The sequence below is a fragment of the Aythya fuligula genome, chromosome 1 (assembly GCF_009819795.1).
Source record: "Aythya fuligula isolate bAytFul2 chromosome 1, bAytFul2.pri, whole genome shotgun sequence".
Classification (NCBI taxonomy): Eukaryota; Metazoa; Chordata; class Aves; order Anseriformes; family Anatidae; genus Aythya; species Aythya fuligula.
In genome coordinates, this window is record NC_045559.1 from 6,490,171 (window position 1) to 6,505,371 (window position 15,201).

Genomic DNA, 15,201 nt, shown 5'->3' on the forward strand with positions numbered 1-15,201 from the left:
GCTGCAATGTTAATTTGCTAGTTTTTCTCAAGCTTAATCTGAGTGAGAGAAGGCACGGAGACATATTAAAACTGCACCGTGACTACTGAATGAAATAATCCTCTGGCTTGCCAACTCTGTCAAGGATACATTCACAGACACCATGTTAGAAGCACAAAACATTGCTCAGTATTTTCAGAGAATGCTTTAGAAAGGAAACCAACAAATCTACTCACATTATGCAGATCATTATCTGCCTCAATTATGAAGGTAATTACTTGCCTAGAACCAGAATTACCACATTTAGAGGAAGATTGTCCTACCTCCCACCAGTTTTAAAGATTAGATCTGCATTAGGTGCTCCCTTCGGATGCTGGTAACGAGGACGCCGTTCACGATTTGTATTTGCTGGAGCCGGACGCTGTGCCAGAGACTGCAACATTTCTGTAATGTCATATGGAAAGAAAGTTAAATACATTTGTTATGTATCTTTTTAAAGAGGAATTTACACAAATCACATTTCACTGCTACAAAGTAGAAAAAAACATTATTTACACTTTTTTTGCTTTAGAGTTAAGACTTCTCATGTTATTCCAGAGCAGCTCTTTTTTTTTTTAATTACTGAAATTGCACAGACAGCTTTGACAAATCCACACTACCCCACAATGTGAACTTGTGTTTCCAGATGTTCTTACAGAAGGAACTGCCAGCCATGATTTTCATCACAGGTGCTTAAGGAGGGAGCTGTGACCTTTTCCTTCCTAATGCAGCTACCACTGACTGAATCAATGATGAGGGACAAAGGTTCACAGCACTGTGAGAAGCCTTAACATAAAACTGCCCTGCAATGGGAACAACTGGACAATGCTGCTGCCAAGTGAAGAAGCCGTGAGAAACTTGTCCTAAATTAGCATACGTAAGTCAGGTATTTGTCTAAACTAGTCCTAATAGGATCCTTTTACAGAGGAGACAGACCTGAAGAGGGTGACTCAACTGACCTACATTACAGCAGCTGTCTTTGGGATGGAATTTTGCTCTTTGTGATCAGAAGGAAGAAATAGGTGGATGCTGAGAGCAGTTACCAGTTGAGCACTGGACATCCAGGCTTTTGGACAGCTTAAGTAGAAGCATGATGTGTTGACATTTGGTAAAGCTTCACTTCATTTTGTTGTGATAAAAAAAAAAAATAGGTCTTTACTAGACTAAACTAATGGTGCTGAAGTATCTGATACAATTACAAATACATCACAAGAACCTCCACATACCCTCTGTCCATACATCAGCACATCGGACAGCAAGCAGTTCTGACAGTCCACCTGTGCAAGAATCTACCCTGCTCAGCAAACAGATGGAATAGCTGAAGAGGAAAGGTAGAACGAGCTGCTAACCAGCTTATCTCTGAAAGTCTGCTCTGTCTGGTTCTGTAATCTCTGCTAATCTCCAGGCTGGTATTGGAGACACATGCCCATCATCTGTTAGAAACAAACTTCCACTACTCTCAGGAAGACTTGCACAAGCCAGAACTGGAGACTGGTGAGGTTCTATCACCACTTACTGAAAGCTTTGCATGCATTTTGGAAGTTATCCATTCAATCTTTGGGAAACTGCAAAGCTATGAATGATTTAATATACAATATTGGTGTCAACACTTAATAAAGCACGTGTTTGTATGCTGCATTCTCCCCTATCAACACCCAGAAAAGGCCAAGAAAACCATTCAACACACTGAATAGTCCCTGCTTGTAAATGTCAGGAAGTTACATCCTTCAGAAACAATTCTGTTTATCAAGACAGATCTCTAACAAGGCAATGTCAAGACCAGGAAGAAAACAGCAGATGATGGTACACTGCCAGGCAGGCGCTAGAAGCAAGCGCCGAACCATCCAGCACGTGTGTACCTGTCTCTTCTGTTTTCCACACCATGGGTAAAAGAAAATAGTGGAGCTTGTGACAAGTCAGTAACATGAGAAACTGAGTAATTGAGAAGATAACAGGAGGGAGAGAAGGCAAGGGAACACAACATATTAGCTAGGCTGAGCACATCACCTATCTGGTTTTAGTGAAGAAAAAAAATGTACACAAAAATACCAGCCTAAGTTAAAATCACCCAGTTCCTATTGCTTCTTCACATTAAAGTGTGTGTAATACGAATAAACATAAACTAGTATTAAATAATTACTTAATAATACTTTGAAGTACTTCGCAGCTAAGTTTTTATTTATTACCTAAACTGTGTAAATGGAAAAAAACAAATGTACATGAAACAGTTCGGACAACCTTGAGGCACTCTTCCAGGAATTATGACTTTCCCCCACCCTTGGTAACTTCAAAGCTTGAAACAAAGAAAGAGTTGGTTTTAAATGTCAGTGTGTTTATATATGTACCAACTTGTTAGAAGCAAGCTGACTCCTCAAAAGGAACCCTCAAAAGGAACCATGGGCTGCATGTTGTTTATATTTATTTTATATGTAATTAAAAATAATGCCAAACAGGAGCGTTATTTAGCCTGTGTAATCTACTGAATTAGTGTCCTTTTTAGTTTGGTTTTACTTTGCATGTTAGCCAGGTCTACAAAAGAGAATCAAAGTAAAAATTAATCAATTTTAAAACTGGTATTAGTTATGGCAAAACCTATTTCTAGAGTGTTATTTCCCATGAATTAATGCTTTACAGACAGCACCTACAAAAAATATGAGAACATAAAATGAAACGAATGTGATCATCTTTTAGATATGAATCACAACTGCTCGCAATAAAATCTTACATTAAACAGGCTGATTTTTTAAAGATACCCACAAATTCACAAGACAGGTCCTAATAAACTAAATGCCCTGACCACCATAAAAATATCAGAAGAGTCATTAATGAGTGAAACCCCATAAAAAGTCTGAAAAATGCACTTAAGTGTCTAATTCTGAAGTCTACTGTTTCTTTCTTTTTCATTAGGTGACTTTATAAGAGGGAAGTGTCTTGGAAAAAAAAAATTTAAGCAGAGTATGACATTTAACTCTAAGAACATATTGTATATCCTTTTCACAACTCCGTAGACACCTGCTTTGGAAAAATAATCCTTTTCAGGATTACAAGCTTAGTTCTTGTGTTATCAAAATCCTGAATGAAGTTTCCATGGTGTGTTTTTTTTTTTTATATATATATATAATTAGATCTGCTGCTTTAATTTAAATTTCCCATTTCTTGATGAATAATGACCTTTCACTAAATAGCTTAAATGAGATTTCCTGATAATTAACTACTTATACTGTGATTACCACCAGACTGCAGCATCTTCACAACAAAAAATAGAGCAGGAACTTTGGAGATATTAAATGGAAAAATTAACAAGAGAACTGAATACCGTCAGTTTTATTTGTTTTGGCTTTGTTTACTAGTCTTTACTAGGAAAATAGTTTGAAAAAAAAAAAAGTGCACTAGTTCAGGGACTATATATGATTTGTTGTATTAATTATTTCAATTTGTCAATGTTCCAAAATGCTTGGTTTATACATGATCTAATTTGCTTTTTAAAGCTATAATTTGTAGGAAACTTTCATTTTGCTAATATATTATGTTCCATATTTTTAGGGCTCCTGGAACAGCTGAGGTTAATAGTCTTATTTTTCAGGCAAAGGTTACCAGTAAGTATTTGCACATCTTAATGTGAAGACCCCAAATACCTTTGTGTATTTATATCTAAAAACCAGAGTTTAAATTGCACGAATTGAATTCCTCTTGTATCCAACTCAATTCTCTTCCAGTAATGGAGACAATGCCACAACCATCAGATTAATTTTGTGTTAGCTTATTTTCAAGGAAGCTGTGATCCCAGTTCTTCCCCTTTTCCAAACTAAACAAATGTTTAGATTTATTGAGACCCACTTAAAAGCTCCCTTTCATGGAAGAGCTGTGAAACCATCTTTGAGCATAGAGTAAAGTGTGCATATAACGAAGAGCTGAAGTACAGGTTTTCCATGAAACATTACAAAATAACATTCAGAACTTCTACTGCTAATTATCACAGATATTTCTGCAGATCCATGAAAGTTCCTCTGAAGATGAAAATGAAGCACTCGGTTATTTTCTTACCCTGGTAGTCCTCTTGTTCTTGCCGTTCGTTGATATCCAAAGTGAGCTTTTTCATCCGCATTCTCTCCTCCTGTTCAGCCTGCTGTTGGTTCCAGTGGTTTGCAGCAAGTTGGGAAGACATCGGCACATTTAAGATCTTAAACTGCAAGTGAAAATAAATTTAAGTGCCCATCAGAGAACAAAAAAAGACAGTAGGGTAATGGTTATTTCTACGTTATGATGAGTTACCTTCTACAGAAGTTTCTACTGAAAAGTATTTTTTCCTTCTTTTTTTGTTTAAGCTCTACTTTGCTTAATGACACATGAGAAAAATACAAGGTATTGAGACGCTCTGAAGACATACAGAACACACAAAAAAGGCTGAGTAATCGGAACAAAATTAATTCTCACCAGCAACACATAGCTACAATGCTTCATTTCTTATGTTGATACAAGCCTCTTTACATAGACATCCCCACAGTGAATTACACTGGTCTTGAGATAACGACCACAGCTGGCTCAAGAAAGCTGCATCTCCCTACAAAGTCCTCTTCCTTCCAAAAAGGAGATGAAACCCCTAAGCAGAATTTCTACCATTATCCCTTGTGATAACAGAGGAGAGAAAACCTGAGGGTTTCAGCTATCCTCCAGCATTCCTTGGTGAGTACTCTTCTTTTCTGTGGATGATTCTGGCTCCTTGGTGCTAGGAAAACACATAGCGATGGATACATTTTTTTTTTTTGTCCTCAGACTCAAAATTCAAGCTTATATTGCCACAGGGAAATGTTTTAGAGTAATCCCAAAATATATAAGTAATTTTTAATCTGACTTGAAACTGAAACAATAGCTTTCAGAAACCCTTTAACACTAAAGTTTGTGCAAACATTCAGAAAAATTTCACTTCCCCTTTCAATTGCATCTCCATTAGAAATAAATATTTGAGCTATAAGTGGGATAATGCATTTAAAGATAATCACACCCCATATTCCACGAACTACTCTGAATCCTGCAGCTTGGTCTCATCATCTGAAATCTATTTCCACAGAAATAGAAACGGGCAAATTTCAGCGTTCTCTTCTGCTACGCTGTCAAAACCGCAGATGAAATGGTGCATTAACAAAACCTCCGTTGAGATGCTATGTAGTAAACAGAGTCTTCACTGCATGTACGTAGTATTTCATGCAGTAATTACTGAAAAAAGCTCAAAGTACCTATTACAGAGCAGTGCCCCACTGGCAGTGCATTAATGAGGAGTGTGAGAAGATACCAAGTACTCAGATGTTACATTTGAAAATAAACTGTTTCAAGCAGTTCAGATTGACTCTTACAAGAACTGAAAAAAAACCAAAGAGTAAAATAAAGCCCTATCAACTGAAGTGTTTACTTAATGAAGCAAATCAGGCAGAAGATTTTATTATTATTATTATGCAAAGTATCAGTTATATTGAATGCCAATACAAGCTTGTTGTTAAAGCGTATGTAGGAAATATAAAGTTCCTGAAATTCCAAGAGAAAGGTAAACTGCACTTACTTATTGATGAGCAGACTTTGCAAGTTCCCAGTTATTCTCAAATGAGGTTTACACACAATACACAAGCAAAACTAACCAGCCCATTAGCAGTATCTCATGGTAATAATCATTTCCTAGCTTCACCATGAAGCTCCTCAGCCATCTTAATACGCCCTTTGCTTTTTGTCTATTCCATGGATTTACCGTGTCTAAGTGGGTGGTAAATGTATCCAGACAGGCTGCTCACAGTAGGAAAAAGAAAAAAGTGAAACACATAATGGGGCAAATGAAAGCAAAGGATCCAAAAAACAACAGGCTGGTAATTAACAAAATATCACTGAGTCACTATCTCAAGGCAATCTGATGCTTGTCAGCTGAAATCATCAAGTCACTGACGACAATCACTAAAGGATGTGACTACTGAGCTAATGGAACATGGAACATTCCCAATCTGCAAAGAGAGGAGAGGTGTAGTGACACACTCTTACAAAATCTGTGAAATGGGGACAGATTATAAAGAATTCAACTTCTGAGATGGCAAACTGAAGAACGAACTTAAAATGATCACTCAGAAGACCAGATTACATTACGGATTTGATAAAAACTTCACTGAGAAGAGGGAACTTAACATTCAAGCCCAGGTGACCATTCTACGGATATTACCTTTTTATGCTATCTTGCTAAAGATCTTTCAAAGGAAATCTTACCTTAGGTACTAACCACAATTCTTGCTACTGGGTGACTCTCTATTTTACAGTCTAAATCTCACCTGTGTTCAGATCTACTTGGCATAAATCTTGGATGATTTCAAAAAGCATCCAATGGTATTATATCTTGGATCTCATCTCTTATGATGCATCTCTTTACTTCCCTCTGTTCTCTCACTTCTTGTGGGTAACTCATGATGCCACAGTCTGATTTTCAACATCCATGTTGAGTTCTACTGCTGCTACCTTTTGTCAGTTTTGTCATGCAAGGATAACGTAGGTGACAGGTAAAAATAAGACACTGGTCTACCTGATATTCTTGCTAACAGCTGCTGTTGATGATCACAGGCTGACCCAGGAGGATAAAATACGATGTCCTTGCTGTTATCAGCATGCAATGACTATTAATTCAGGTTATATGCTGCTGGTGAACAGCAATCAGTTGTGTTATTTCAAACAACTGGTAGCCAATGTCCCACTAAAATCAGGCAGAACACTGGCATTTGAACGGACCATTTAACAACTGGATGTCAGCTATCAAATATTAACCTCCAAAGGGAATCTCAGTGCATTCCATTTTCATCAATAAATACTTCCTTTACAGCTGTGATTTCCAGTTTCTGCAGTACCTTTGACAAAGAGCACAGATCAAGCCAACTGATAAGATATAAAGTGGTTAGTTGACATTACAATGAGGTGGTGATGCTCACCATTTGATTGACTGTAAGGATAAGAAATTACTTACAGCCATCTAGGTTGTCTGCATAATCCTTGTGCTTATATTGAAAATGCTGAAAAGTTTACAGCTATAAGTTACCAGTACATTATATTTAACACTTCAGAACTCAGTACAATTTCTGCTCACAGATTTTAAAATAAAGCACTTAAGAAGCTATTATTTTCTTTTCAACTCCACCTCTTCTTTCCTGCTTATTTTTCTATAAAAATGACTACTAAGACGTATTTTTTCTGAATGCAAAATTATGGACAAAGAAGCCTTTCATTGACTCAAAAAAATGAAGTAGTGTATAGAGTGACTTTTTAAAAAATAATAATTTCTAGAAACACTTAGAGGAGTCTTGGCAGGAAGAGCCTACTCCCAAAAGCAAATACTAGGGGAAGAAGGAGGAAAATCTCCTGAACAAGTTGTGCTTTCTTTTTCAAGCTGTAGAATGCCAGCAATATTTTCCCCTTGCTAAGAATATGCAGATCCTAATATTTCTGGTCACTGGATATTCCCAGTAAGTTATCCTGACGAAGTCAAACACTTTTTTGCAGTGTTCTCTAAATCCCTTTTCTACTCAATGACAGCAGTTAGAATTCCTCACTTATAACTTTATACGCAATGTTCAAGTTCCAGAACAGCAGAATAACCAAACAAATGTAGTAAGGAAATCAGTTAATCATCACTGCTAAATACACACAGTATGTGCTTACTCAAACAGGTATCATTACTTATACTCTGAAAGCACGTACCTAGCACAGCATTTTCTTAACAGAATAAGGAAGCTTAAAAACAGATTCAAAATTACATTTCTCTAGTGTTTTGTGATAACAGACCTTCTCACTTCCTACAGATTTTTAAGTCTTTCATTTGAGAGGGAAAAAAGAGATTCTGTTTCAGCTTACTATTAAGTACTCTACTACTAAGCACTACTGCAAAAATTCAGGTAACAGAAGTCAAAAACAAAGCAATGACAGATCTAAATAAAAAAAAAAAACAGCTACAGATGGATGGAATGAAATAATGCCTTGTTTTTGCTTTCCACAAGCTCACTAGAGTCATTCAGTTTTATCATCAATTAACACAACTAAAAATCATCTGTAAATTTCTTGTCACGGTTTATGTCCTTCATGTGGGTAAGTGTTAGGTATTTGTGTATTATACATTTGCTGATCCAGGAACATTCCAGCATATACTGGAGAAAAGAGCCAAGACAAACGTACAGCTTTGCTGCATGAAGCAAGGAGTAGTTTTCGTTGATTGTTTGTTTTGTTTTCGTTTTAAGTTAACAGGATTTTCATTTAAGTTTCACAGACATTCGCTCAGCTCATTCTGGAAGAATCCTCTTTAAAAACCTTCAGATAATGACTGTTTTCCAAGCTGAACAAATTCAGCCAAGTAGCAGTTACTTCAGAAGCTGAATTTAGCAAGCATTATATATTTTGATTTGAAGCTGAAGGTTTTCAGCAACATCTGCAGAATCTTTGGGATTTTGGAATATTCCTTCACATTTTCTTTCCTACTCCTTTGAACTTTCAGTGCCTGTTTGTCAACCACGTGTTTCATCTTCAACAATATTTAAAAATAAAACATACCACTGTTCCTGTGGGTTTGCTCAGGGAACGTAAAATTAATAACGGTACAATTTAAACAAAGAATTGTTATACTTGGTTACTATTAACCAGCAAGAATTCCAAGGAATTGCATGTGTTATTTTCTGTACTTCAAAATTAAGGTCTGCATCCTATTCTGAGAAAATGAAGAAATAAAAAATGACTTTTAAAGTCATATAGAGAGTGACTTTTAAAAAAGTGAAAGAATATTCCCCACTGCTTTTTTTTTTTTTTTAAATGGAAAACCTATACCTTACATACACTCTTACCTGCTGTTTGTTGCCTTTTCGTGTTAACATGACAAACGGCATTGTGTCTCCAGACTCTGACTCCCCTTCTCCACTTCCAAGTGGGGGACCCTTCTTCAGCTGACTTTTGAGGTGTAGGGGAATAGCCACATCCAACTGATGTACTTTAACTGATTCACCACTCCGTTGCTGTTAAAAGGATGTCAATTGTATAAATAATCCATGCTAAATATATGAGGAAGCCTAGTAACATTCACATCTTTATGACTGAGAACATGTTTAACCTTCCAAGAAAGAGTAATATATAAATCAATTCACTAGATCTTATTACATTTTTGTTTTCCTCACAAAGAAGAAATCTACAGGGACAGAATACTTCATATCTTAAAGGAATTCTGGATAACCTAACCTTTTAAGGAAAGAAATCTACAGAAGTGATTAGTGATACTTGAGAATGGAAATCATACATTCAGGATGTTTTTTATTGCATATGATTAATACAGTCCTTGTTCAGGGCTTGCAGTACTCAAGTATTTACCAGATGCAATTGAAAACCATATACAGCGCTTAGAGGTGATGTAAATTTAAGTGCAGCTACGCTTCAGACATGTTATAAGCTAAGCTTGGGTAGTCTACAATGAAGTCAGAAGTGTTGCCTAATATCCGATGCAATTATTATTTAACCAATAAAAGATGTCAGCATGTAATATATTTTCACTGACCAAGCTATTAATGTCTGAAGGCTACTTATCTAAGCATGCCAATTTAAGAAAGGCCATGAGAAAAACAAACAAACATTTTTTAGCATGGTTACCTATGCATTAATCATTTACTTATAAAATAAGTAAATAAATGTAGCTGCACAGCTAATTATATTCCTTAAAAAGGTTTATACCTGAAGATTTTCCAGCATCATTTTATCCAATGCCTGAATGAAGTCCTCATCTTCTGCACAAGGAACATGTTTAAGACCTCCTCCTTTAATCATTACTTCCTATTACAATGGAAGAAAAAAAAAACACCTCCATTACATCAATTTCAGAAATATGAATATTCAGTCCAGAAGTAAAAAAAAAAGTCTTCATTGTTTCCATGATATACATAATCAAAAGCTTTAAAAAAAAGTTAAAGAAAAATGTTTTTTGCTTGAATTATTTTCTTGAAGAATTATCTTCTGACATTTACTGCATTACGAAGGTTGGTCACTCATAACATTCTGAACATACTAGCATGCATGTACATATTCTATGAACAACAACATCAAAACGAAAAATCTCTATCCATACTACACGCAGTCTAATTTTTCCTTGAAGTCCATAAAATTAGATGATGTTTTCACGACAAATAACATCCTTCAGTATTTGGAAAGAAAAACGTGACAACAAAAACAGCACTTTAATGTACCTTTTGGTATACAGAGTGTTCACTGCTTAAAACTTTGGAAAAATAACTAAGTATTTTCAATTTTAAAATGAACCAAAATGTAATGCAAAACTGGTAGAGAAATGCTTTTACTCAGTGACACCTACAACTGTGAAGAAACTGGAATTCAACCGGCAACAGGATGCCATGAGCACAAATTTGTCAGCACAAGATCCAATGCCTCATAGTTAAGGCAGCAGACCAGCACCAAGTAAACACATCATCTAAATAGTGCTGGAACTGGAGACCGTGCAATATAAGTGCTAGCTCCACACCTCACTCATTTTGGCTTTTGGCAACAATGCTGCTTGTTCCTCTGCTATAAGCTATGCTGAAATCTATTCTCTGATCAGTGATTTAACAGCAGGGTTAAAAAAAAAGAAAGCTTTTATATGCTGCTTTTTAAAGTCGGTATCCCAACACATTGTTCTATTACAATCATTATTTTCATTACTATGTAACTGCAATTCAGGCTTAATTACAATTTGCTATTCCAAAATCCGTATTTTAGGTATTCTACATTTTTTAGTTTGTCTCCTTTTTGGTTTTGAGATGTAGTACAGAGTACAGGTTACCTTGTACCAGTTTGCTACCGTTACTGGCATTGCAAAACCATCACTTATGCAACTTTTTCCAGTCTAGCTACCTCTGAAAATGCAGTCCTGTGAAAACACGTAGTAAAGTTGATGGCATTAACATTTTCAGAAGGCAATAGTGAAAGTCTGAAAATATAAGCTCTTAAATGTATTTGAAATAATAGCAGGAGGGGTTTTTGCTGGGTCTTCCCAATACATTATGAGCAGCACTGGCTAAAAAACATTCAGTAAAGAAAACCAAAGCAGCATAAATTAATTTACTTATTTGGAGTAACAATACATACTGTATTCTCCTCATCAGTTTCATTTTCCTTATTGGAGTCTGTAAGATAATCAGTGTTTTCTTCCTCCTCTTCTTCACCTTCTTCTTCCTCATTGTCAGAACCCTCCTGAAACATTCAACGTTTATAATTTGAGAATAAAATAAACTTAACTGTTTTAAAGATAAAAAGTTACGCTTGTTCACCAGTGGTATTCTGAGGAATACAAGGCTTTACACAACTGAATTATACATCTTCAGTCACAACATGCTGATGTCTGTTTCCAATGCTAAAAACACCCCAACACTCCATTTCACTTGGAGAAAAAGCAAAAAGCCCTCTTGCATTTGACTCCTCTCACACATTTTCTGCGTCTTTCACACCCCACCCTCATGTGAACCTGTTTAGTTTAGTTTTAGTAAATGTTTTTGGTGTTTTTTGTTTTTTTAGTGTTTCACAGCAAGTCTACAGTCTGAACTCGGCCAGCTTTTTTTACCATTTTCATTAACATATAGCAGAACATGTTGAAAATTTTCATTTAAACATAAGGGTTTTTTAAAATACTGATTTTATTACTACAATGTTTTTTAAACACTAGTACAGATCGCCTGCAGAGGTTGTGGAATCTCTATCCTTGGAGTTATTCAATCTGGACATTGCCCTGGTCAACCAGCTGTAGGTAACAGGTAACCTTACTTTGGGCTGGGTGGTTGGACAAGACCTCCAGAAGTCCATTTTCACACCCTCAACCATTTATGATTCTAATCATCTTACTAATTTGTGGGTAAAGGCACAAAACCAGCCAAACTTCAGAAACTTTAACGCTGAGTCATCAACTGAAACTAGGAACGAGATTCCTAGTAAACCAACCCAAGTATAAGGAGAAACCCAAGTATAAGGAGAAAAAGTGTTTCCTATTTCCTTGATGAAATTCATGTTAGCATTATGCTAACATTATCACGTCAACTTTGCTGTATCATAGTGACAAGTTACAATTTATATGTACGTCTGCCTTTTTTTATTGGCTACGCTTTTGATTGCGAAGATTACCAGCACAGTAAACAAGGAAGCTTATTATGCTCCATAAATCTTATTTGTTCACATTATGCAGGTATACTCTGAACACCTGTTATCTTTCCTACATGACATCTAGTCAATATGTTTGCCTCTGTAACAGATAAAGACAACGATCTGAAGGTATTTTCATGCCACAAAAACTAAAGGCATCTTTTGATTGAAAAGCAGCATATACCCTAAGTAAAGTTGTCAGTTCAAGTTTTTCATCAAAATTTCTTTGGGTAAGCCTCAGACACCACTGTATTCTGTTTTCCACATATAAACAACTGGGACAGAAATATACCCTTGGTGTACTGACTTGGTTGCACATATCCACATTTCATCTGTTAACTGTGACACAGGAGGGCTTCAGAAAGCATCAAAATATTGATTACTCATGCTTTTTATGCAAGGCAAGGCAAATGATTAAATTCACCTCTTCTTCTGGCTCGTTTACTTCACTTTCATTTCCAGATTGTTCCTCTGTCTCTGCTCCACCTTCTTCTTCTTCTTCATCCTCTTCCAGATTCTCTCCTTCTGTAATGGAATCTTTGGAATCTTTGTCATTCACAAGCCCTGTAGATTGGAGAAAGATTTAAAACAAAGAAAAGAGTTAGAATATTAAAAATGATGTGGGTAGGATCACTTCAGAAGTCCACTGCTGCTGAATACTAAAACTTCCAATGGGTCATAATTTATTTTTCAATAGAAGTATTTTCTCTATATAGTTACCTTGTTCATAAATAATCAGTAGCAAGGGTAACAACTTCCCTCAAGAAAAGGAGGAAAACATGGAGAATAATTACATACGAGCCCTAAGTCATGGATGCTCAACTGAAGTGGCAGAGTCCATAAGACAAAAACCCCTGCAGCATTACTTCCAGTACATTGTGCTACTTCAAGAGAATCTTCAAGTTCTTAAAGATTAGTCAAAAAGCATCCGATTAAATTTTCTTTAGCACGCTTTAAGTACTCAAACTTTTCCACTGTATTTCTGTTGATAGAGAAATAATAGATGATGGTATTTCTATTTGTTACAGGTAAGAGTTTTGAAAGAAACATTTGCTCAGTCTATAATCAACCTTTCTGACTTTTCTAGTGCTCTGAGGCTGCACTTGAGCCTACGAGGATATAAGTACCCACATGAAGTCTTAAGAAAATCAGAGCCTCTTCCAAAACTATTGGCTAACGTGCTCATCCTACTTGCAGAAAGGACTGACCGTTCTCTCACTGTGTTTTAATTCATCTTGTGCTTTCCTGTACTGACCTGCTTGCCACTGCTATTCCTCAAGCCGTTTTAGGGTACTCTGTGTGCAAGGAATCAAGCCTAACTTCCCAGAAACTGTTTTCTTTCAACAGGATATCTTTCAGTGTAATATTCCTTACCTGTACCATTCCTACAGTAGTGAAGAGTAAACTTTAGTTTCTTTCAGAGCTGTGGTGTACGTTTTAGTTTTGGATGCAGATTTTTATTAGATTTTTATTTCAGAGAAAATATTTGAGAATTGAGCACTGATCTGATATTCATGAAAAAGGGCTTCTTAGAAAACTGCTGTTGCAAAACTTAAACCATCCTGTGCAAAACAGAACGAAGTTGTATCATACCCTATCCTGTTCATACATTGTTTTAATTATTTTCATGGATCTACCAAGTCATTTAATCCTCCAGAGGATCACGGCTTGATGTGGCAGAAAGTGATGTTGATGTCAGCCTTCCACAACACAGCAGATCCAAGCCAGTCATTTTTTGACGATTTTGCTAAGGGATCAGTACAATTACTATACTGTTCAGCATTCGTATTTTGAAATTACTACTTTCAAAATTTGAAGTCACTAAGCATACACACCTTAAAGTTTTTTAACTTTAAGTTTAAAGTTAGCTTAAAGTTTTTTTGGACAGCATATGAACACACCAGTTCTGTGCTCATGGCATCCCGTTATTTGCATTCTGCATATGGCAGAGAACAAATGCTGCAACATGTAGTTCTTAACCAGAAGTCTAGATTCTCAATAGGCAAATAGCTTGCTGCATAACAGATTTATTTATTGAGCTCTACCTCCAGATGCTTTTATCTATGTGCAAAATGCATATACACACAGCCAGGTTTCTTTACAGAATCTCAAAGTTTGACAGTTAAGATCACAAAGGCCAGCTTTAGGAAGAAGTGAATCCTTACAGCCATGCTTAAATTAGACAAAACTGTGAAGTGAATAGCATTTATGGCTATATAGTAGCTAGTGAGGATTTCAGTGCTGTGTGAACTAAGGTATACTTCCTTCTTCATATTCCAGAGGTTTCAATTATTTTGTTTGTTTGTTTTTCTTTACACACTGTGCTCTTCAAAATCTGCTCTGCTCCGGAATTACGCAAGAGTTTCTTTGGAATCACTCTCAGTATTTTCTCACCCACACAAAGTCACCAGAGTGGCACAGGAACCAACAGTCCCCATTTCAAGGTCTGCATGCAACAAACTACTCCAATTCTGCCTAGAATGACACTTCAAACAGACAAAAGCAAAGCACATCACGGTCTGCAGCACGATACATTCTCAGTACTGTTGTCCGTGGGCCATTGGACTGTGGGTACAAGTTGATCATGAACTGCAGTTTTACTAGAGTTCTTAAAAAATATATAAAAAAAAACACCACAATTCCCTTCAGATATGCTCACATCTATCATCACAGCCTCCGTACATCAGAAGAGGCAGATGAAAATCTCCCTGAGACCAACTTCAAATAGTCCTAATAAGCAGGACTTGGAAATACCCCCACCCTATATAGAGGTTTAATAGCAAGCAAGCAATTTTGGAAGAGCAATCAACTTGAGCAGGGGGAACTTCCTCATACTTAGTGAGCAACCCCCCCCCCCCCTTTTCCAGTATTTAACTACATTGAATTAAACTGCTACAGCAACAGCAGTTTTTCAGAGAACAAAAGTTCTTACCATTTGTGTGGAGGAAATGCTCAGTATCTTGCAGAGAACACCACAGTTTATACAATGAGTTATGAATTATTTCTTAGTTA

The 15,201-nt window shown here is 36.3% G+C and overlaps 1 protein-coding gene across 3 annotated transcripts in view; it reads right to left on the reverse strand.

The window, feature by feature from the left end:
- Positions 1 to 298: 298 nt before the first annotated feature.
- Positions 299 to 15,201, reverse strand: part of UPF2 (UPF2 regulator of nonsense mediated mRNA decay) — a 53,014-nt gene continuing 38,111 nt past the window's right edge. For all 3 annotated transcript variants that reach the window (XM_032192045.1, XM_032192028.1, XM_032192036.1), the window contains 6 exons: positions 12,614 to 12,753; positions 11,146 to 11,250; positions 9,739 to 9,837; positions 8,865 to 9,032; positions 4,063 to 4,204; positions 299 to 423 (listed from right to left, as the gene is read on the reverse strand). In XM_032192045.1, coding sequence (XP_032047936.1) covers positions 299 to 423; positions 4,063 to 4,204; positions 8,865 to 9,032; positions 9,739 to 9,837; positions 11,146 to 11,250; positions 12,614 to 12,753 — 779 coding nt within the window. The remainder of the gene's footprint in view (positions 424 to 4,062; positions 4,205 to 8,864; positions 9,033 to 9,738; positions 9,838 to 11,145; positions 11,251 to 12,613; positions 12,754 to 15,201) is intronic.